This window comes from Podarcis tiliguerta (assembly GCF_965153285.1).
Source record: "Podarcis tiliguerta genome assembly, chromosome: 16".
Classification (NCBI taxonomy): domain Eukaryota; kingdom Metazoa; phylum Chordata; class Lepidosauria; order Squamata; family Lacertidae; genus Podarcis; species Podarcis tiliguerta.
This window is the reverse complement of record NC_139549.1, coordinates 18,705,129-18,726,879: the sequence shown is the minus strand read 5'-3', so window position 1 is coordinate 18,726,879 and position 21,751 is coordinate 18,705,129. Positions and strand designations below refer to the sequence as shown.

Genomic DNA, 21,751 nt, shown 5'->3' with positions numbered 1-21,751 from the left:
TGGAAAGCTCTGGAGATCAGGGATTGGCATTGGTATTCCATTTGTTTTTAGGATTTAGGCAAACGTTTAACAGAGAGATCTATGGATTTGGGTTGTGAGTCAATCTATGGAGGTGAGGACGGGGACCTGAACAAGTGAGAGGGATTCAGCAAGCTGCACAACCTGGCTTTCCCATGGCGTTGTAGAGAAAAGGGGACAAGGAAAACTTGAAATCAAGAGGTAACAGCATGTTTACTTTTGTGGTGCTTGAGAACAGCATCACAATAGTGGCAAGATCTTTGTTTGGTTGCCTGTGGTGAGCTGTTGTGATCTCAAAAGGTTGCTCCTGCAGGGGGATGAAGCTGGACCAGGTTAGATTCCCTCTACTGCCACAACGCCTCTGGAGTCTTCCCCATATGCCAGGTCGAAGTCCAAGCAGTTGTTTTTAGCCAGGATGTTCTGAAAAGATCCACCACCACCTTTGACACAGCAGATCTTAGAGCTGTTGGCAGCTTCCTGGCAAAGGTTGCCTTGTGGAAGGCTCTGGCTGTCACGAAGCAGGAGTTTCTCTTGACCTGATGCTTTATTGGCTTCAGAGAGGCTCCTGCATCCCGGCCCTTCCATTTTCAGATTGTCAGGGAAGGAGAAGAAAACCAAGGTCATCACAACCGCCACAGCAATTGAGCTTGGGGAAGCTCTGCTTCTTCTTCTGCTGCTGCTGCTTCTGCTGCACCCAATTTCTGGCCTTCCTCCCTCAATATCCTGCTTCAAGCTATCCCTAAGGAAAGGAAGGACCCAGGAAAGTAAGAACCGCCTTGCTGGACCATAGCAAGGTCACATTCACATTATACTTTTAAAGTAGTCTTATTCCACTTTAACAGTCAAGGCTTCCCCCAAAGATTCCTGTGAACCGTAGTTTGTTACAGGTCCTGACTTCGTTGACCTACAGTTCCCAGCACCCTTAACACACGTCTCTTCCCAGGATTCTCCTTGTCTGTTAAAGTGGTGCTTTAAATGTATAGTGTGGGTTTCAGTGTGAGGAAAGGATGGAATAATCTGTTTAGTGTTTTCCAGTTTTAAGGTCTGCATGAAAATTCATACAGTTCCAGGTACATTGCACCCAACTTGCATTTTTTATAGGCAATTGTGCTTAATCTATGCACACACACCCAAATCTCCTAATCTAATGAATTACAATACATTATTTTCACTATTACAACAATTTTTGTGTGCAGCACTGCAGAATCCGAAGACAGCTGCATTTCAAATCACCTAGTGAACTGAAGTGCACATAAGGTAGGTTTGCATTTATTTGCAACTCAAACCAAATTCCACAACTCCCCATCCCCACTAAGGAATTCATCCTTTCATAGAATCATTGAGTTGGAAGGGGCCACGAAGATCATCTAGTCAAACCCCTTGCAAGGCAGGAATTTTTGCCCTAGGTGGGGCTCGAACCCACAACCCTGAGATTAAGAGTCTCATGCTCTACTGACTGAGCTATCCTTAACCCTTCTATGTGCTTTCACAGAGTGCTCTCTAGCTTAGAAATACTTACCTGTGAGTATCGGAGATTTGGATTTCTTTGCACCTGCGTCCGTTCCAGGCACAGTATGGATCCCGCGCTGCAATGCAGTCGGTACAGCTTTTGTGAATGCCACAGTTGGCAATTGATATTTGAAGGACTCCTTTGGCATGCCCCACATGCAGGATTCCCTGACAATGCACAGACAGAGATGTTCCATTACTATTTGGAACCCATTAAAGGATGACAGGCCGAAGGTCATCCTTCCACATCTGGTATATAATTAAGTTGTGGGAGTCATCATAACAACAGGCACCAGGCTTTAAAAAGTCAAATCAAAATGTAGTTATATAAACATTTAACTACAAGCTACAGGGAGGCGTTTTGGCCCTGCCTGACAAAACATCAATGTGAGTTAGACAGAGGTGTGTGTTTGCAACTTCCGGCTTTCTGCTGTGGGAAATGGCTGCCTCCCACACAAATGGACCCCAGCCGTGCCAGTAACCCAGGGCTAATATGGGAGTAATTAGCCCTGGCAGACTCCCCAGGGTGGGGGAGGACTGTCTCACAGACGCGCAGATAGCCCGTGATCTGTCAGATCGCATCAAGGTGCGAGCGGTAGGGGTGCTGGGTCTAAGGGCACAGCATGGCTGGCACTCTCCGGAGCCACTCCTACATGCAAGGACACCTGTTTCTTAAAAATTAATAAGATTTGACCAAAAACAGGCATATTCTGGACTGAAGGAGAAAAAGGAAACAATCTGCGGAACTGCACAGTTGGTGGTGTTTAAGTTTGGACTTCAAAGAGATTCTCATCATGGTGTTTTGATTTATGGAGGTGATCGGTACGTACTTTCTTTATATCTACATTTGCTTTTATGTGCTGAACTGAGGCATTTGATCAAGGCCTGTATTTTAAAATGAGCTTAAAAATATGTTTGTATGTTTCATGCCAGGCAGAAAAGCAGCTGGCTAAGTACTTTGGCAGTTGTTTATCCTCTTGAACAGGGCCCCCTGATTTATAATAGTACCTCAAAGTTGTAAAAGGAAATTACAGGCTAGGGAGCAAAGGTTATATTGACCCCTACATATTACAGAATACAATCAAGCTGCAAAAACACTAATTAAGAGTTGGTAAATAGTTTAACAGAAAATAATACCATGTGCCTCCCATCAGCCACATTTTCCTAAGGTTAAAGGGCAAGAGCTAAGAGGAACAGCAGCTGGCTGGGAAAGGGGGGTGTAAAATGAAGAGGTTTTTCTCTTTACTGAGTTTCTCAGGCAAAGGCTTTTCTTCTAAAAATCTATGTTATGTATGAAATATATTGGCTTTAATGTAATTATGCAAAGGATGTAGAAAGTAAGAAATGTTAGATTCTTATGTTAGATTCTTATTTCATTGATGGTGTGTGAGAAGGTGAACTCATGATCTCTGTTTAAGATAGAATTTAAAAACCATGAGCCATCTGTTTTAGCCATTTGCCCCTGTTGCCAAAAGGGCAATAGGGCAAAAGGTGATCTGGTAATTAAGGTGCCTTGTCAAGGCAAATGTAAGATATATGGCTACTTGTCTGCCATTTATGAATAGAAGGAAATATAGCTCTTTGTCTCCCATAAAAGGTAATAGGAAATGGGTGTATCTTTTATGATTGGTTCCAGCAAACAGCCAAAAGGAATTTCAACCAGGCTGCTTGGATAGAGGCAGCCAAAGGAGGAGCAAGGGGGCTGGGCTGAGGAAATATAAGTGCTGGCCATCAGGGCTGGGGTGTGCAGAGCTTTGGTAACCATATACCACTGTGCCTATCATTTATTTGTCTGACAAATAAATTATTATTTTAATTTCTCTATTGCTGCGTTGAATATTTCATTCCAGCTAAGCGTTAACCACAAGCAGGGTGCTACAGAACCTCATTAGAGAGATCTAATTTTTAAATGGAGTACAGGTGGATATCTATTCACAATTAATTATTCAGCTGCACAGTTTTAATCAGACTTGACAAAAGATAAAGGAGCGGCCAAGATGGCGTTTGCTAGCTCTCACGCAGGATAAAAAAGAGCGAATTACTCCCTTTTTCGAGGGAGTGGGAAACATTTGTTGGCTGATTCTACAACAATCTGAGACAATAATTTGGGAAATATCCCACAATATACAGTGAATCTGTTTGCATGCTTTTCTTCATCATGGGCGAGAGAGAAGGCGAAGCGGGCATCTAGCAGCCCCCCTCCAGGGCCTAGAGGTGGGTCTGAGTGGTCCCTGGAAAAGCTGATCAATCACCAAATGATTTATATCTTCACTGCTACATATGTTAGCGAACAGTATGCTTAACAACATAACAACTTTGGAATACTGGGTCATTAAACTTCAAGCAGCAGGCTTAGACAACGGCCCAGACTGGGAGATAAGAGTGGAGCCAGGAAAAGCTGCACTGACAAATGGACAGAAGGAATATATATATATATATATATATATATATATATATATATATATATAAAACTGTACTCGGCAGATGAAAGGATACATGGCTGTTTAACATGTTGAGACTCGATCAGCCAGGGACTGAGGACTTTGAGAGAGTTTAAGATTGGAATGTGAAAGAAGAAAGCAAGAAAATATAATTGTGTGAGATGATTGCTTCAGAAGTCCAGAATATGGGAAGTCCGTTTGAAATTTAATAATAATTCGGATTGTAATTTGGTGTTGTTTTTTCTTGATTTGGATTATGACTGGATTTGATTTGTTATTAATTGGATGTTTTTAATGGAAAACTAATATTATTATTATTATTTTAAAAAGGCAGATGTGTGTGTTTGGCAGCAGGGCAAGGAGTCAGGGCACCGTACTCTGCCCAACAAAACCCCAAACTCTCAATAAGGTAACTAATACATACACGTACACACACACACACACACACACACACTGCTCTTTTTCTAGGAAAAGAGGTGCCAGAACTCACCATGAACACATGCAGGTGAAGTCTCTTGACTGCTTGGGAATCAGCTCCCTAGGATTTCAGTCAGAAATCTTTTCCCAGTCCTAACTGGAGGTGGAGGTGCTGGAAACTGAACTTGGGGCCTCCTGCACATGAAGCATTGTGTCCATTCACCACAAATAAAGTACTTTCTACTCCCAATGGTTTTTGGATCAAGAACTGATATAAAGAGGAAGCTGCCTAATAATACCTCATCAAACCACTGGGCTCATCTAGCTCACTATTGCTACCCCTGGCTGGCAGAAATTCTCCAGGGTCTCAGACAGGGGACATTGCCTGCCCTACTGGGGATTGAACCGAAAACCTTCTGTATGCAAAGCAGATGCTCTGCGGCTGAGCTACAGCCTTTTAAAAGCTCGCAGCTCCAGTCTCTAGCCAACAGAGCCTTCCTACCTCTTCAAGAGAAAGCAGCAGACTCCTGATCGCCTCTGGCCTCACAAACAGCAGGATCTCCTCAACAATGTATGCCTCGTTGCCAACGATCACTGCTTTGTGAATGATGCCCTGGTCTGTGGAAAGTAAGGGAAGATGCCGAGCTGTCAAATCAGATACGATGGTGGCGGAACAGTTTGTTGAAATACAGGCCTGCCCTCCTCAAATGTGTGGTGGGAGTCCAGTTATGAGAGCTAAGGAGACAAGCAGGTGAGGAAAGCTGAACTCCACTCTGCCTGCAGTTCATTCTCACTTCTGCTTTTGGAGGTTCACCTGTGGCAGGTGACAGGTAGTCAGCCTCTGAGATTTCTACTTTTTTAAATTGAAAAATTTGTGATCAATTCATTCCGCCTCATCAATCAATCAATCAATCAATCAATCGTTTTATTTGCATGCCTCTTTCCTAAGTTAAAACCATGCTCCAGGCGACTTATAATATATATAAAAATTACATAACGGCAAAACAGAACAAAAGTAGTCATGAACAAGAAACGAAACACCAAAGCACATGAGCAGATTTTACAATTGCCACATCAGTCATAAGTTAAAAAAAAAGATACAACAACAGCAATAAACACGCCCCCCCAATCCAAACAATTCCTAGCCTAATATATAGTTAAATGTCACAGCCCTCATTTTTACCCCTTATTGGGTCAAAAAAATAAATAGTTCACAAAGCTCAATAGTATTATTGTTATTATTATTAAAATTTCTGTACCACCCTTTATCCGAGGATTACAGGGCAGCTTGCAATATGAAAACACAAAAAGACATAACAAAAACCCAGCCCGTTTAAACAGTCATAGATTGTTTGATGAGCCAAAGGCCCGGGGAATGTTATTGACTGGTGCCAAAATATAGGTAACAAAGGGGCCAGGTGAGCCTCGCTGGGGAAAGCATCCTACAAATAACTCAATCTCTACTACTGGAGCATAAAAGCATACCTGTCCCAAGAAACATCACATAGTAGGTCCTTCCCAAGGAGTTATGCAATTCGTGTACCGTAATCTGGGTGTATTTCACATTTGGCTGCACCAGTAGAGGTCGATTATCGATTGGCTGAATTTTTTCATCCATCACATAGTGCTGTCTCATGAAGCTGTGGGTTTTGTCTGAAGTGGGGGTGATGGAACACTGCAGGGATAATGTGAAAAGAGCTGGAGGTCAGTCCAGCATCCTGTTCTCACAGTGGTCAGCCAGATGCTTTGGGAAGCCTGCAAGGAGGACCTGAGTTCAACAGCACTCTCTCCCCTTAGTTGAAATTCCAAGCAACTAATATTTAGAGGCACGATGCTTCCAACAATGGAAATAGGACACAGACACTATGAAGAAGCCCAAACATGATAAATGACAAACAAAAAACCCTGCCTTATACTGAAGGAGACCAAGACGATAAGGGTCTGGAAGCCAAGCCTTATGAGGAACGGTTGAAGGAGCTGGGTATATTTAGCCTGGAAAAGAGGAGACTGAGAGGAGATATGATAGCCATCTTCAAATATCTCAAGGGCTGCCACACTGAAGATGGTGCAAGCTTGTTTTCTCCTGCTCTGGAGGGTAACTCAAACCAAGTTACAAGAAAGTAGTTTCCGACTAAACACCAGGAAGAACTTTCTGACAATGAGCAGTTCAACGGTGGAACAGACTTGTACTCTCTTTCACTGGAGGTTTTTAATCAGAGGTTGGATGTCTGTCTTTAGTTGAGATTCCTGCATTGCAGGGGGTTGGACTAGATCAGGGGTCTGCAACCCGCGGCTCCGGAGCTGCATGTGGCTCTTTTACACCTTTGCTGCAGCTCCGGGGCGGATACTAGCGAGGGGAGGAGGTGCATTGTGCGCCCCGACACTCCCCACTGTGGTGGGCGCTGTACTGGCTGTGACGTTGCATGGGGGCGGTGTGTGCGTTAGTCACGCACCGTCCCGACGTCACTTTCCCGCCCGCCCGCCCACTACATTGTAAGGGGCATGTACGCTGGTCACTGCATTGAAAGGGGGCATGTACGCTGGTCACTGTTTTGAAGGGGAGTGAAGAACACACACACACACAAAAATAACTTGTTAATTTAACGTTTATTTCTATGAGGAGTAATTCTGAGGGGTCAAACAAAGAAATAATAAAAAAGTGACAAAAAAGTTATTTTTATAATGACGAGTTTTGCGGCTCCCAGTTTTTTTTTCTTCAGAAACGGGTCCAAGTGGCTCTTTTTGTCTTAAAGGTTGCAGACCCCTGGACTAGATGGACCTTGGGGTCCCTTCCAACTCTAAGATTCTATTATTCTACTTTTCCTCCACTGTTTCCAGGCACAGGCCATGCTTTAAAGCTCCATGTCTGAGCACCCTTTTCTTTGCTCCGTAGCTTTCCTCCCCAAAACCCGCTCTATAAGCTCAACTGGAGCAAACGGAAATCCACAAAACCCCAAATAGACATTTGCTCCAATTGAGTGCTAAAGAGCGGGTTTTTGCAGGGAAAGCTCTGGGGCAAAACCACCACCACCAACGCTTGGATACTGAACTTTTAAGTGCGGACCTGTGCCAGGAAAGAGCAGAGCAAAAGATAAGTGTGGATAAGCCGAGTCAGATCATTGGTCCTTCTAGCTCTCTACTGGAAAATCCTATACCAGATTGGTGCCCTCCAGAACGTGCTGGACTCCAACCCCCGTCAGACCCAGCCAGCATGGCCCATGGTCAGGGATGTTGGATGTGGTGCAATAGCTCTCAGGGAGGCGTCTTTCCCAGCGCTGCCCAGAGATGCCAGGGATGGAGCCTGGGACCATTTGAGAGCCAAAACAGGTACTCTACTACCAAATTACCAGAATAACAAGAGGCAGTGCTTTTTTCAGGAGGTACCTTAAGGGGACACAGTACCGGAACCTCTTTTTTGTTGTTAAAAAGTGTGGGACGTATCTTCACTGTAGCAGTCAAATACTGTACAACATTTGCTGTTTCCAGGGACGAGGGTGGCGCTGTGGGTAAAAGCCTCAGAGCCTAGGGCTTGCCGATCGAAAGGTCGGCAGTTCGAATCCCCGCGGCGGGGTGCGCTCCCGTTGCTCGGTCCCAGCGCCTGCCCACCTAGCAGTTCGAAAGCACCCCCGGGGGCAAGTAGATAAATAGGGACCGCTTACTAGCAGGAAGGTAAATGGCGTTCCGTGTGCGGCTCTGGCTCGCCAGAGCAGCGATGTCACGCTGGCCATGTGACTCGGAAGTGTCTCCAGACAGCGCTGGCCCCCGGCCTCTTGAGTGAGATGGGCGCACAACCCTAGAGTCTGTCAAGACTGGCCCGTACGGGCAGGGGTACCTTTACCTTTAGAGTGGACACACAGGGGAATGTTGCTCCAGACTGGGAGAACTTCCTGTCATACATGCTCTGGACCACGCCCCCCCTGTGTGTGACCAGGTAGATGGGCATGACCCTAGCAGACCCTATAAAAGGGCTAGTCACAAAGCCATCTTTCTTTCGTTGGCTCTTTTGCTGCTCTTTTGCCATCTTCTGCTGGCTCATCCTTACAGAGGATGGAAGCCACAAGGTAGAAAGTCTGAGGCCTAGCTCAGACTTCCTTTCTCTACAACTGTAACTGCAAGATAAAGCCTGCCTTCAGGACAAAACTGTGAACTGAATGTAAGTAAACTTTACCAATACTTTTAAAAGAAGACTGTCGCATCATTATTGTTTTTAAGAGGGAACTAAAGGGGAAATTTACCAGGAACAATCCAATCTGGACAAGCCAGACTGGATTGTTGAACTTATATGATTCTAGGGAATCCATCAACTTGCTTCCAGATAAGGGATAGTGCTCTGCTGCTAGCTCACTAGTATGAGTGAGGAGGGATAATATTTAATCAGTATGTCCTCTGCTACTATCCACAACATTTCCACAAAAAGTGTGGCACTTATTGCAACAACTTCATGGTGAGTACTGGCACCTATTTTTCTAGAAAAAAAGCACTGATAAGAGGACTTTGAAAACACCCATTCTACTCCAGAAAAACAACAGCTCCAAAACTGGAGAGAAAGGAGGAGAATTTTGTAAGCATTCCCCACCAGAAGCTCATGTTCACCTGGTCCCTACTCACACCCTTCTAAGAGGGCTTGAAGCGATACTCACACTGCCAGGGCGAGGGTCTGGGACCTCCCCCTCATAAGACATCCATTGGGAAAAGCTGTTTTGCTCTTTGAATTTCCCATCATCAAAGACTTTGTTGATAGCAGCAAGGCTGAAGGCACAGACTGCCGAGCTCCAGAGATTTCCCACTTTCCTGCAAAGAGATGGGCAAGTCAGCTGCACCACTAGAATGAAAAGGCACTCTGCAAATGCTCAGAGTCACTTATCTTCATTACTGTTTAGTGCGCTGTGGGACCAAAGAATGGATTCCAAGATAGGGATGGATGAATCTGATGTTGCTTTCTCACTTTTCCAGTGTGAAAATCAGCTTGTCACCTTGTTGCAATGTGTTTCAGAAACCACATGTATGTCCAGCGCTCACATGTATTCATACATACACTACCAAGCACTGGCGCCAACTATAGGGCACCCACAATGCAGGGCTCCGGTTTCCAGGTCAAGAAAAGTTCATAAAGAGGATCTCTTTTCATATTTTATGCCAACCTTTACTCATGCCACAATCTACGGTAATAAACCGCAGAAAAAGTTCGGATTGACACACAGCTACTGACAATGTCCATATTTGTTTGTGAATTTTTTGAAGAAGTCCACATAAAAAAAATGTCTGTAATTAGTACATATTTCCCCAAAGAGATGCATTTTCTTTTTTTGCAAGAGATTTTCACCTATTATGATTCTTTTTGTACATTACTTTCATAAATTTAGGCATCTTTAGGCACACTTCCCCAACATGGGCATTTTCCCACCCCACACTTCCCCCCCCCTTTTTCTTTTGAACTGCATTGCAAAATTCAGAGCAGTGCAGATTTCAAAGGATAGTTGTGTTCCAGTTCACCTGCTGTTCAGGGAAGTGCAGATTAGGCAGGTTTCTGTTAAAAAGGGGACGTGAGCCAGATCTCTTCTCCGTCCTTATTTTGAGCGGCTACGGCACAAAATAGCCCTGGGTACAATGAGTTGTCGCAGCCTTACCACTGAGGAGTGAAGACAGCGTAGAGAACTGTGTCGCCTCCATGATGTGGAAGGGCAAATACGTGCTGAATGACACTGTAAGGTAACTGCCCCTCTGGGGTGCAGGAGAGAGCAGCTTTTACAAATGTCGTCCATTTCTTCTGCAGCAACTTTTCTCCTCCAGCATCATTCTGAAGAGGATGGAAAAGCAAGACCATTGACAAACCAGTCATCTCTTATTTCCTCCCCTGGCCCCTCCTGATCTCCTCCCTCCCTCCCACTGCCCTCATGCCCTTTTGTTGTTGCAGCATCTTCCCACCAAGCTATTAAGGACAAGGCATAGCAAGCTTTATTCATGAGGCACTTTCTCCCCTTACAGGAAAGGTGTACTTAAGATGTGTGCTTCATCAAGGTAGGTGTGTCTGGTCCCATCAACAAATGCAGCACCAGGTTCTCAGTGATGGGATGGTGTCCTGCCACCCCAGCTCCATCTCAGTCACCCCTCCAGCTTCTCCAAGTCCTTCCCAGTTCCCCAAGAGGCTCTGTTTTGCGGGATAAGTGGCATGCAGAGCTAGTGGGTCTGCTTCCCTCTCCCTAACAGCCGGAGTAAAGAGACAGAACCTCTGACCTGAGTTGCCACAACCCAATTCCATCTGCTGCTCCCTTCTCCTTCACCATCATCTGCCTGAGGCTGCCCCTCCAGGCCTGACCCTGTTGAAACCTGGGGGTCATGGCAACTTTCATGAGAAGATGAAATCCCTGAGACCGGGCCCCATCTGGAGAATAACGTACTGTTTGAAGAAGTCTTCTCATTTATCGGGCCCTGAATCTACTTCAGGGGGTGGCCCTCAAATTTGTAGCAGTATGAAAGAGGAAAAATGGAGTCTATCCACCACTGCAGCCTTACTGTTGCCTTTTCTTCTAAATGAAAAAGTCCCCCCAAATGCTTGGTCTTTCCATTATATTAGCATAATTAAAAATAAATTCTGGCTCCATTTCCTTCCTGGGAAGCTGTCTTTCCCAATTCCAGATATGCCAGGACAAGAGGCAAGGGACAGCCACTCTGCACATGCTCACATCTTACTCCTTTAGACATTCAAGGGTTAAAAAAAGAGGCCAAGCAAGTCCCAGCTCAAATGTGCCCTTGGTTTTGGAGGCAGCTCACCTTGCAAATGCGCGCCACCCTCGAAACAACCACCTTCTCCAAGTAGTTGAATTCCTTTGCTGTTTCCGAAAAGAAGAAATAGATTTTCTGATCATCTGGGGCAACTGGGATGTTGATGGAGGCCACAAACGTTGCATCAGCTGCAGAGGGAAGCCACAAAAAGACCAGATGTGAGATGCCCTTCACCCTCTCAGTTCATGACCCCACTGGCGTGAATTCCAAAGGGAATGCTGGTTGTTGAGGAGATGCATCTTCTCCAGGCACCAACCTGTTAACTGTCAGGAGCCAGCCAGCAGTAAATCACACTGTGCGAGTTGGTGCTAACTCTTTATTAGCAAAAACAGGATCTGTACAGAAGTGTCAGGCCTAATGAGCACAACAACCCATCTCTGCTAAGTATTGGCCCCATGAAGCAGTTGCTGAGACTGAAAGCTCTCACCTCCCCACAGCTGTCTAAGTCCCTTCATCTCCAGGGTTTATTCCAGGCAATCAGAGACTCTCCTTCACACTTTTCAAGTTTCTTCAGGTTCTGGGAGACAAGTGGGGAGGGGAGCTTGTTGCAGCAGAAGGGGGAGACACCCATGGCCCTTCAGCAGCTGGACTCATCTCTGCCTCTTGGCTCCCCCCTGCCCTGCTTCATCTACTGCCTCTATTCTGGACTTCTCTCTGTTACAGATTCTTCCCGCTCACTAAGCCCTGTTGCCTCCTCAGCTTCCGACACCTCCTCTTCCCAGTTTTCTCCCTGTGAGCACTCATCTTTGTCCTACCACAACTCCCCGGGCTCTGAGCCTTTTTTCCTTGGTGGTTCCCCCAGCTGGTTCCTCCCTCCATTCCTCTGCATCCGACCAATCCATTAACGTATCAGCTGCCCAGGTGACCAGGCAGTGGTGGGCAGTGGGAGTCACTGGACTCTATTTGGATGACTAAGAAACTTTCCACTCCCTCAGTGCCCCAAACCTGCTCTTACATTCCATCCACTGCTCTGTCTTCAACATTGTCTTGCTGCCCAGGGTACGAGTGATGATAGGGTCTATCCCTTGAAAGTCATTCTTGGTAGCTGCATAAAGTTCACCATCTGCAGAGTAAAGACAGGAAAGAAGATGGTTCTTTCCCAGGAACAGTCCCCGCTTTCTGGATTTCTGGTAATACGCTGCCCCCATTTTTACCCTGGAGATGCTTGGCTATAGATCTTGGCAGCAAGTGTGCTTTTCTCACCTTGATCAGCTCTCTCCCCAGGACCACTACACAGACATGGCTCATCCTGTTTTGCCGCCTAAGGCAAAACGAGAAAGCGTGTCCTGCATGTGCCACATGCCCCCCTTTGCCGCCCCACAAGTCTTGCTTACTAGGGTCATGTGGCTGCAGCGAGATCTCAAAGGGCTCTCATAATATTTTATGGTGCTCTTGTGAGATCTCTTCCTAGAAGGTGCCGCAGCTGCTTCTTTAATGGAGTCAACAGTGTGTGTGTGTTGAGGAAGGCCACCCTTGGATTCCACCACCTGAGGGGGCTGCCTCAGTCTGCCTCATGGACGGGCTGTAGTTGTATCTCAAAGTGGGCATCTTGTATCCAGTGCACATCCATGTGAAAGGCACCTGCATGGATCTGTGCAATACACAGCATGCCACTTCACATACTGTTGTTGTTGATGATGATGTTGTTGCTGCTGCTCCTGTTATTTCTATACTGCTTTATATTTTAAATAGAGAGAAAATCTCAACGTGGTTGACAACACATCAAAATATCAAATGAAACAATCCAGAATAAAACAAATTCAAGCTTCAAGGAAAATATTTCAGATTCTTCTCCGAGTGATATTTTGCTTTCCCCATATTTATTTACCTACTTGATTTATATAGCTGCCCCATTGCAGAAGTGCTCTAGGAAGCCAGTGTGGTGTAGTGGTTAGTGTTGGGGCTAGTCATATATTTAAATAAGAACAAATACCCTTCCAGCATTCAAATAGTAAGGAGACAGTCCGGGGCTTCCCTCAGAAGGATGCTCTCCAGATGTTTAAGACTACAACTCCCATCTGCCCCAGCCAACACAGATGATTTGTAGTCCAAAAACATCAGAAGGGCACTCAGTTGTGGGGGGCTGGACAAGAGCCTTTGCAATGAGTCATGGGGGCAGGAAAGTGGCTCAGGAGGGGGCATTAGGGGGTGCTGCAAACATTCAATATCAAAGGAAGTGAATCCCTTCCCTTTCCAGATGGCTCACCAATGAGAATTGCTGTGTTCTTATACTTGTTAGTATAGGGAGTGACGCCTTTCCCATCCAGAAGGCGGAGTTTGCCATCTGCATCAGTCACCATAGCAAATGTTTGTAGGTCCTAGCAAGACAGGAAAAGGAAAGGGAAGAGACAAAAAGGAACAGAATGTATGGGATGGTGTGCTTCAGAAACCAAGCATCCCGATTGCTGTAGAATTTGGGATATGTCATTTCCTGCTAATATCACTGAAATATACTCAGAGTCGCAAAGTGATTTCAGGCTCTTTATTCAGCTCATAGTGGTGAGGAGGAATGAATGAAAGTCCCCTCAAAGTATCTGCTTTATATACATTATTTACACAATGGGCTGCACATGATTGGCTAATTCTGGAATTCTACTGTAAGCCAATCAGGTTGTGGATTCACTTATATCTGGAGCATGATTGGGTGGTTCCTGCCAACCAATCAGACTGCTACATTGTTCTAGGACCAATCAGACTGATGCATTCTGAATCCTATTGTTCTAGGACCAATCAGACTGCTGCAATTTGGATCCTATTGTTCTAGGACCAATCAGACTGCTGCAGTTTGGATCCTATTCAACTCAGTACATAACAATCACTATGCATAATTATATCTGTTGCATTTTGAGCACGGGTCTTCTCTTCCTCCAAGGAGTTCAGGGTGCTATATGTTGGTCCCTTGCTTTGTTCTTCTCCTTCCAACAATTTCGTGGTTAGGTCAAGAGGGAGTGCTCAACTGGTTCAAAGATGTTCAGTAAGTTTTGTGGCTGGATGAGGCTCAAACTCAGATCTTCCCAACCAAGAGTGAATCCTTTAGCCACATGGGCTCTATGTTTGGGAGTTGGTGAGACTGAGCTCTGACTAAACTCTGACTGTTATTCCCCTATTACAGATGGGGGAGATGAGGTGTGAACAAGAATGGCTTGCTTAAGGTTTGTCTAGCAACTTCATGGCAAAGCAAGATTTGGACCAGGGATCTCCGGTCTTATGGCTCAGCCTCTCAGTCCCTAGGCTACTCCAGTTTCAGGGGTGGGTAGGTGACATAAAGAGTCAACTTCACAGACACCAGGTGTTTTATTACTGACCTGCTCCTGGCACTACCCATGGCTTTAGATAACCCAGGGGTAGGCAACCTAAGGCCCGGGGGATGGATGCAGCCCAATCACCTTCTCAATCCAGCCCATGGACGGTCTGGGAATCAGCGTGTTTTTACATGAGTAGAATGTGTCCTTTTATTTAAAATGCATCTCTGGGTTATGTGTGGGGATAGGAATTTGTTCATCCCCACCCCCCCAAAAAAATATAGTCCAGCCCACCACATGGTCTGAGGGACGGTGGACCGGCCCACAGCTGAAAAAGGTTGCTGACCCCTGATATAACCTCTTCATTCATTCAATATGGAGACTGAAGTTGTTCTTTATTAATTTATGAATTTTTCTTTTGCATATACATTTCAAGACAATTCATCATATGAAGCAGAAGTTAAAATAGTTGTAAAGACTGTATGAAAACAATGGAATATGAGTTTAAACACAATACTAAATCAACACCCATGATGACAGGCACATTTTCACACAGCTAGAAAAGCTTATCTTCAGCTGTTTCTGGAAAGCACAGGTATCTCAGCAGGAATACTGTTCCAGTCGTGTTTGTGTAGAATCATAGAGTTGGAAGGACCACAAGGGCCAAACCCTTGCAATGCAGGAATCTTTTTGCCCAATGTAGGGCTTGAACATACGGTAAGATAAAGTTAAAGGTCAAGGACCCCATGACGGTTAAGTGCAGTCAAAGGCGATTATGGTGTGGTGTGGCCCTCATCTTGCTTTTCAGACCAAGGGAGCCAGCGTTTGTCCACACACAGCTTTCTGGGTCATGTGGCTAGCATGAATAAATTGCTGCTGGCGCACGGAGAACAGTGACGAGTGCCAGAGCTCACGGAAATGCCATTCACCTTCCTGCCACAGTGGTACCGATCTATCTACTTGCACTAGTATGCTTTCAAACTGCTAGGTTGGCAGAAGCTGGTACAGAGCAATGGGAGCTCACCCCGTCACATGGATTCAAACTGCCAACCTTCTGATCAGCAAGCCCAGGAGGCTCCGTGGTTTAGACCACAGCACCACCTGTGTCCCCCAACCCCTGACCCTGGGAATAAGAGTCCCACTGAACAGGACCAGTCACACTGAAGGCCCTTGTCATCCCCCCATCTCTCTCCCCCAGGAACTCACAACGTAAGCACAGGTGGGTTTGAAAGCATACGTCCCGCAGATGTAAAGGTGTGTGTCGTTCAGTTGCACCAGGACATGGATAAAATTCAAGCATTCCATCTGTGGAGAAGAAGAGGGGGAAATCAGGATTCAACTTCCAGGTAACATTTCTATCCCAGAGGAGGCTTCCACTGGCAGGTTGTTAAAAAGCATGAAAAGCCAGCCCCTTTCCTGCTCTGCAAGCTCAAAAGGGATCTTGAAGGTTTCAATGGATGGTGGATCTATTTATTTAGTCATAGAATCATGAAGCAGCAGTGCAGCTAGAAGATTTTAGAGCTTGGATGTAATAGCATTAGGTTAGTACTGCTCCACTTCAGAACGTGACAAGACAGCCTCTCCTGCTCATGCTGCTGAGGCGAGCACTGGAGGAGAAGGCTGCTGTGGCAACTGCCGGGTGGGGTGTCTGTGGAAGAGGAGGCGGCTGTGGCTGCAGGAGGGCTGCGCAGGAGGTGGGCTGAAGAGGAGGAGAACGGTGAACGGTGCACTCCTGGGAGACCAGATTTGCCGACTTTCCCAGCTGCCGCCCTGAGGCAAGTACCTCACCCAGACCCATGAGTGGGCCAGCCCTGCACACCACATTCTTAGGTTGTAAAACTTCCCTTATCCTCTACCCCTCACCCCATTACCTCCTGTCTGCCTTTGAGTTTACAGACGTCCTTTATCTCCCTCGTGGGGGCCCAGCGTACCTATTACAGGAAAAGTGGAAGAAGGGAGCTTTAGAGAAAGATAACAACAACAAGGATAGTTGCCAAGAGTGAAAATGCTCAGCCTTAAGGTAACACATCTGGGATTTTTTTTAATAAAAAAAATACTGTTTCAATGTTGTGTTTATGTATACCGCTTCGAGTTCTCTTGAAAAGAAATAATTAAGTGATTTAGAAATGCTGTTAAATAAGCCAATACATAAATAAATAAAGACTGCCTCTATTTACCAGCAACAGTCTCTGTATTCGAATAAAACGCTAAGTTGACAGAAATGGCAAACTGTGGGGCTGAGCCTTCTGCCTGCGTGCAATAGGGATGGATGAAGCCATCTATTTTGCTTTCACTCCGTTTCTTACTTTTCTAATCTTAAATTCAATTCTCCACATTTCTGTATTGATTCGTGCTTTATTTTTCTGAAGTCCTCACAAAAAATGCCAGCATTTTAGCGCAAGTTTCTCCTAATGCACACATTGTTGTGGGCAGTTTTGCCTAATGTAATACATTTTGTATCTTTACATACACACAGACACAGACACAGACATACACATACATTTTGCAAACAGTTCTCCTCATTGACACTTTTTGGCTGCAGAACTACATTCCGAAATTCAGAAAAGCGTGAGTTTTGAATAATAGTTGTGCTTCAGTTTGTGCATTGTTTGGGGCAAGGTGTCAGTTGAGTGGGTTCACGTTTAACTGTGAACTCAATTTCTTCCCCATCCTTGCCTTTGCTCTTTCTCTCTTCTCCCCTCTATGATAAATTTGGATATTCCCTGGTGTGACCACACTACAATTTTTTTTATTGCACATCATACCAGGACTATAAACCAACTACAAGCTGTGGTTTCTTTCACACCCGGTTTGGATGGCAAGCACACAAGCCACAGTTTCCTGGTTGGGGTGTCTAACAGCAAACAATGGTTTGGCCAGGGTGAGGCCTGAAACACAAAGAACTCCAGCGCACATGTAGGAAACCTTTTCAGCAAAGGCTTCCCAACATCTCTCCAAAAAGTGGTGGGTGGGGGAAGACAAGGGCTGTCATCTAGAGGAGGGCTAACCAGAAGATCACCCCAAGTCTTCCCCCCGCACTTCTTATTCTGAATTGCCGTTTCTTACTCACCATGCCCTTTTGGTTGTTGATTTTAGCTTTGGCAGTGTCAAGAGCGACAACGGTGTCTCTGGCTCCCACATAGAGAGTTTTCCTATCTGTGCTCAGGACAAAAGTGGCACAATCTGTAACTCCCTTTTGGTGGTATTGTGCAATAATTGGTCGAGGGTTCCCTGAGGAAGGGAAAAGATGTTAGGTACATTTTCAGCAAGCAATACCAACTGACCGGGGGGGGGGCTGCTTTTAACCAGAGAGCCACACATTTTGGATGGACTGGGTAGCCAGTTCTGGTTTTCAGTGGCTAGTGGAGCTCACCTTTCTTGCTTCCCGGTCCCCAGAGGTGAAGTCAGGGTGTGCCTTTTGTTCCTTTATGCTGAAGGTGTCTTACAGGGGCCGAACATTGGGTGGTCTATAGGGGTGGGTGATATATCAATATATCATCCAAAAATGGTCTGAAGTCCATATCATGATATCGGTTTCATATTTTTTGACCTGGCTATATATCATGAATCATGGTGCTTGTGTGTGTGTGTGTGTGTGCTATACCAAAATCGCAATGTGAGATAAACATTGAAGCCAGCCAGTGCCTTTACATAGCTCTGTCCTTATTTCAGGCACTGTGATATATCGATGCATCGCAATGTTTAGTTGGTGATATATATCGCAATGTTGAAAACCACATATTGCCCAGCCCTGGTGGTATATATGTGCATATGTCGTACTTCCGTCCCAAACATGGACAGTGTACTCGGTGCAAGACATAGCCTGGCGCCATTTTGAAAGAAGCACCTTGAAACCTGGCAGTTAGAGGGGCATGTGCCACCCTCAGGCGCTGGCTTTGTTAGGGCAGTGTTTGTGGAACTGAGTCACCACCTTTGGAGCATGCACTTTAGCTTCCTAGGATTGATCATTTGGTCCACAGCCCTTGCAGTCAGTGAGATATTGCAGCTTTCCAGGACGATGTCAAGAGTCCAAGTTCTGGACGATGTCAAGAGTCCAGGTTCTGGGCCACCTCAAACTCCTCCTTTCCATCCACCAATACTGGTGCTGGCATCAAACTGGGAACCCTATATGGATGCTTGGGGGCTACGGAGGCCTCAGAGGGGGCGATGAAACACTGGGTGGACACTGGAAGGAAGGAAGGAAGGAAGGAAGGAAGGAAGGAAGGAAGGAAGGAAGGAGGTGAAATTGAAAAGTCGCAGGGTGGATCTGAGTCTGGGGTGTCATGCATTCAACATGCAGCTAGGCACTGTGGAGGGAAGATAATGGGTGGCAGCAGCGCAGGTGCAGTGCAGGTGCTGTGTTGGTGTCTGTAGCTAGCAAAAAAAGGGGGATGTGTTTCCTGCTGAACAATCAAGTTGCTATAAGCAAATTCCACCAGGGGGAGCAATGAGACCCATTTGCTTTGTTGGCAGTTCGTGCAACAGCACGTTGATACCTGTTATGAGGTTTGTTGGGGGTGGGGGGCGGGGGCGGTGTCAATCTGAATGATGCCTCGGGTCATTACATTTGAAGTAACAGGTTTGGTAGGGTTGCCCTATTTTAAAAAGTAAAAACCAGGACACTCCAAAAGTTGTTTGACTGACTTGCCCAAGATCCAGGACAAAGCACCGCCTTTCGGAAATTCGCCCTGGACGTCAATTCTGCCTTTGAAATCCCAGTAATGTCTGGGAAAATCCAGACGTAGGGCAGTCCTAGGTTTGAAATCTCGCTCATCTCCTTCCAGGCACCCTTTAATATCTCCCCAGAGTGCAGCTTCTGCCTCTGTCTTCCTGTGAGTTACTCACTTATCTGGATGTCTTGCCTTGGCATCAGATCCGTGGCCAGAGCGGTGGCAAATGTCAGGAGGAACCCGAAGAGGTGTAAAGACTGTTTGGGGTTCATGGTTGTCAATCAGCAGGTGGTCGCTGGGATTTCTGCAAGCAGGAGAAAGGCAGCTAACTTGGTAGCTGTCAAGAAATTCAGAAGAAAATAAGGAAGAAGTCACCTCTAAAAAGGTAGCAATGTGTTGCTACCCTTCTGAGGCCTAAGGGTTCCCTATGGCTAAGCGAGCCTTTCATCAGCTTCATCTGCTGCACCAGCTTGACACATATTTGGATTAGGCTATCCTGGGTGGCACTGTGATCTAAACCACAGAGACTAGGGCTTGCTGATCAGAAAGTTGGCAATTCGAATCTCCGTGATGGGGTGAGCTCCCGTTGCTCGGTCCCTGCTCCTGCCCTCCTAGCAGTTCGAAAGCACATCAAAGTGCAAGTAGATAAATAGGTACTGCTCCAGCAGGAAGGTAAATGGCATTTCTGTGCGCTGCTCTGGTTCGCCAGAAGCGGCTTGGTCATGCTGGCCACATGACCCGGAAGCTGTTTGTGGACAAACGCTGGATCCCTCAGCCTATAAAGCGAGATGAGTGCCGCAACCCCCAAGTTATCCATGACTGGACCTAACAGTCAGGGGTACCTTTACCTTTTACCTTTATCCTGCCACTATAATCTAAGGGTTAGTGATCCTGAGACTGGACTACTGCAGTGTGTTCTATGTGGAGCTCCCCTTGGAGCTTGGCCTGGAAACGCTGCAATCCCACACTTTCCAGTGCATTTTTCAATCACTTTCTTTATTGCAAAAAGTGTATTTGTTGTTTAAGAGTTCCAAACCTTCCTTAACTGTGCAAGCTGAATCTGCCTGAATGTGATTGAATCCCACATGGAAATAGCAATATGCTGGAAGCGACTGTGGAAACTCACTGACAAACGAGTGTCTAATGCTCAAATTTCTCAGAGTGTTGATGCTGAAGGTATATGTGCCAACATCCTCAGAGCCCTAGAGAGAATTGAGGAAGATGAATCTCAAATGTCAGGTGCAAAGATCCTGAGGGACATAAAGCACAGTTTGGAGGCTGGTATTTTGTGTGAAGTCTGGAATGATATACTTGAGCCATTCAACAGCTGCAAACTAAGAGGGCAAAGTGCTCAAGCAGAGCTTTTCATGGCCGTAAACCTACCGAGAAGTCTTGGAAATGTTCTTCAAGAAATATGGGGCTATTGCTACAAGACTGCAAAGACTCCTAACGAAAAGTACAAATCAGCAAATGACAGAAAGCCTGACGCGACTATGCTGCTGCCTATTGCCCACGGATTCAGTGACAAGGTTGTCCTCTGATCAGACAGTAACAAAAAAACCAAGGCAAAATACAAGAAAAAGAAAATTAGGGCAAAGAACCGCTCCCCTAACAGCTAGTGAAAATCAGGCAAAATATACACCAAACAAAAATGCTATTCCCTAGAAGCATTTAGAGGAAAGAGAGGTAAGCAGGTGAGAATCATTTTCCAGCCAGACATTCCAATGATGATAAAATACACTATTAAAAAAAAACCAAAATATGGGATGGGCCAGGCATGGCACCTGAGGGTGCAATGGGTGCCACACTGCAGATCCTAGGAATGCCCAGCAGGATTTATGGCTCCTATGTAGGCCTCTCCTAGGTTTATGGCTCCTATGTAGGCCTCTCCTAGGTTTCCAACTCTCTTCTATGAGAAGCTCAAAAAAACCTATCGATTTATAAGCCTCTCAGATGCCACCCACAGGACTCAGGAGTGGGGGGGGGGATTTAGTAGAGTGGATGCATATGAGACCCCTGGACAATGTTACTGAGAGGAGACTCATAATTTTGCTTTGCCAACCAGAACGAGTTCTCAAAGTGGGGAGAACTAGCAAGACCACCATCTTCCAGAAGGAATAATAAATCAGCAGTTAAGTGCACAGAACAGGGGACACTTACAAGGAAGGTAAATTGATATGGAAATGGTTTGGGGGGGGGGGGGGCGGGAACCTGTACTCCTGCAGGAGGAGAAATCCTCCTTATCCCAAACATGGTGTCTGATGGAGGCCAGGAGAATTTCCAAAGTGAATCTAGAACCTGATGTTTTGGGGGAATAAATGGAAGTCTCTGGAATAAATGCAAAGATTCCTGCCACCCCTGCTCATCCTTTAAATATCAGGCCCCCACATCCCCTTTGCCTATCCTCCCCAGGTTCAATTGCTCTTTGCCCAGTTAGGCCATATTCCTCTTCACCACTATGAGCTGAATAAAGAGAATGGAATCCACTCTCAACTCGGAGTATATTTCAGGCCACAAGGTCTTCTCCTTCACCAGCACTTACCCTTCCCCCAGGCTCATGTTTCTTGTTCTGACCTCTCTCAGCAAGCCCCAACCCTGTGGTGCTCAGCTTGTCTGTGACCTCAAACAATGGCAACCAATAGCATCAGAAGTCCCAACCCTTTGGTGTTCA

At 45.9% G+C, this 21,751-nt stretch overlaps 1 protein-coding gene across 8 annotated transcripts; it reads right to left on the bottom strand.

The window, feature by feature from the left end:
• Positions 1-212: 212 nt before the first annotated feature.
• LOC310666463 (semaphorin-4A-like) lies at positions 213-21,698 on the bottom strand. Of its 8 annotated transcripts, none has more exons than XM_083417343.1 (15): positions 21,623-21,671; positions 20,207-20,282; positions 19,256-19,417; positions 17,481-17,641; positions 16,282-16,341; positions 15,617-15,715; positions 13,375-13,486; positions 12,124-12,231; positions 11,157-11,296; positions 10,013-10,182; positions 9,026-9,176; positions 5,871-6,060; positions 4,888-5,003; positions 1,538-1,695; positions 213-757 (listed from the first exon to the last, which is right to left on the bottom strand). In XM_083417343.1, the coding sequence occupies exons 3-15, from the start codon at positions 19,350-19,352 to the stop codon at positions 352-354; spliced, it is 1,968 nt and encodes a 655-aa protein (XP_083273469.1). In that variant the 5' UTR covers positions 19,353-19,417; positions 20,207-20,282; positions 21,623-21,671; the 3' UTR covers positions 213-351. The 8 variants fall into 8 exon arrangements, with proteins under 8 accessions (XP_083273469.1, XP_083273471.1, XP_083273473.1 ...); XM_083417345.1 differs by having other exon boundaries at positions 19,256-19,384; positions 21,623-21,667; XM_083417347.1 differs by having other exon boundaries at positions 19,256-19,384; positions 20,117-20,282; positions 21,623-21,646.
• Positions 21,699-21,751: the final 53 nt, after the last annotated feature.

Coding starts and splice junctions, on each gene's coding strand:
- LOC310666463 (XM_083417344.1), bottom strand. CDS start 19,352: ATGAACCCCAAACAGTCTTTACACCTCTTCGGGTTCCTCCTGACATTT. Junction 12,232..13,374: donor GAACACAGCAATTCTCATTG/GTGAGCCATCTG, acceptor TTTACTCTGCAG/ATGGTGAACTTTATGCAGCT. Junction 1,696..4,887: donor TGCTGCTTTCTCTTGAAGAG/GTAGGAAGGCTC, acceptor GTGCATTGTCAG/GGAATCCTGCATGTGGGGCA.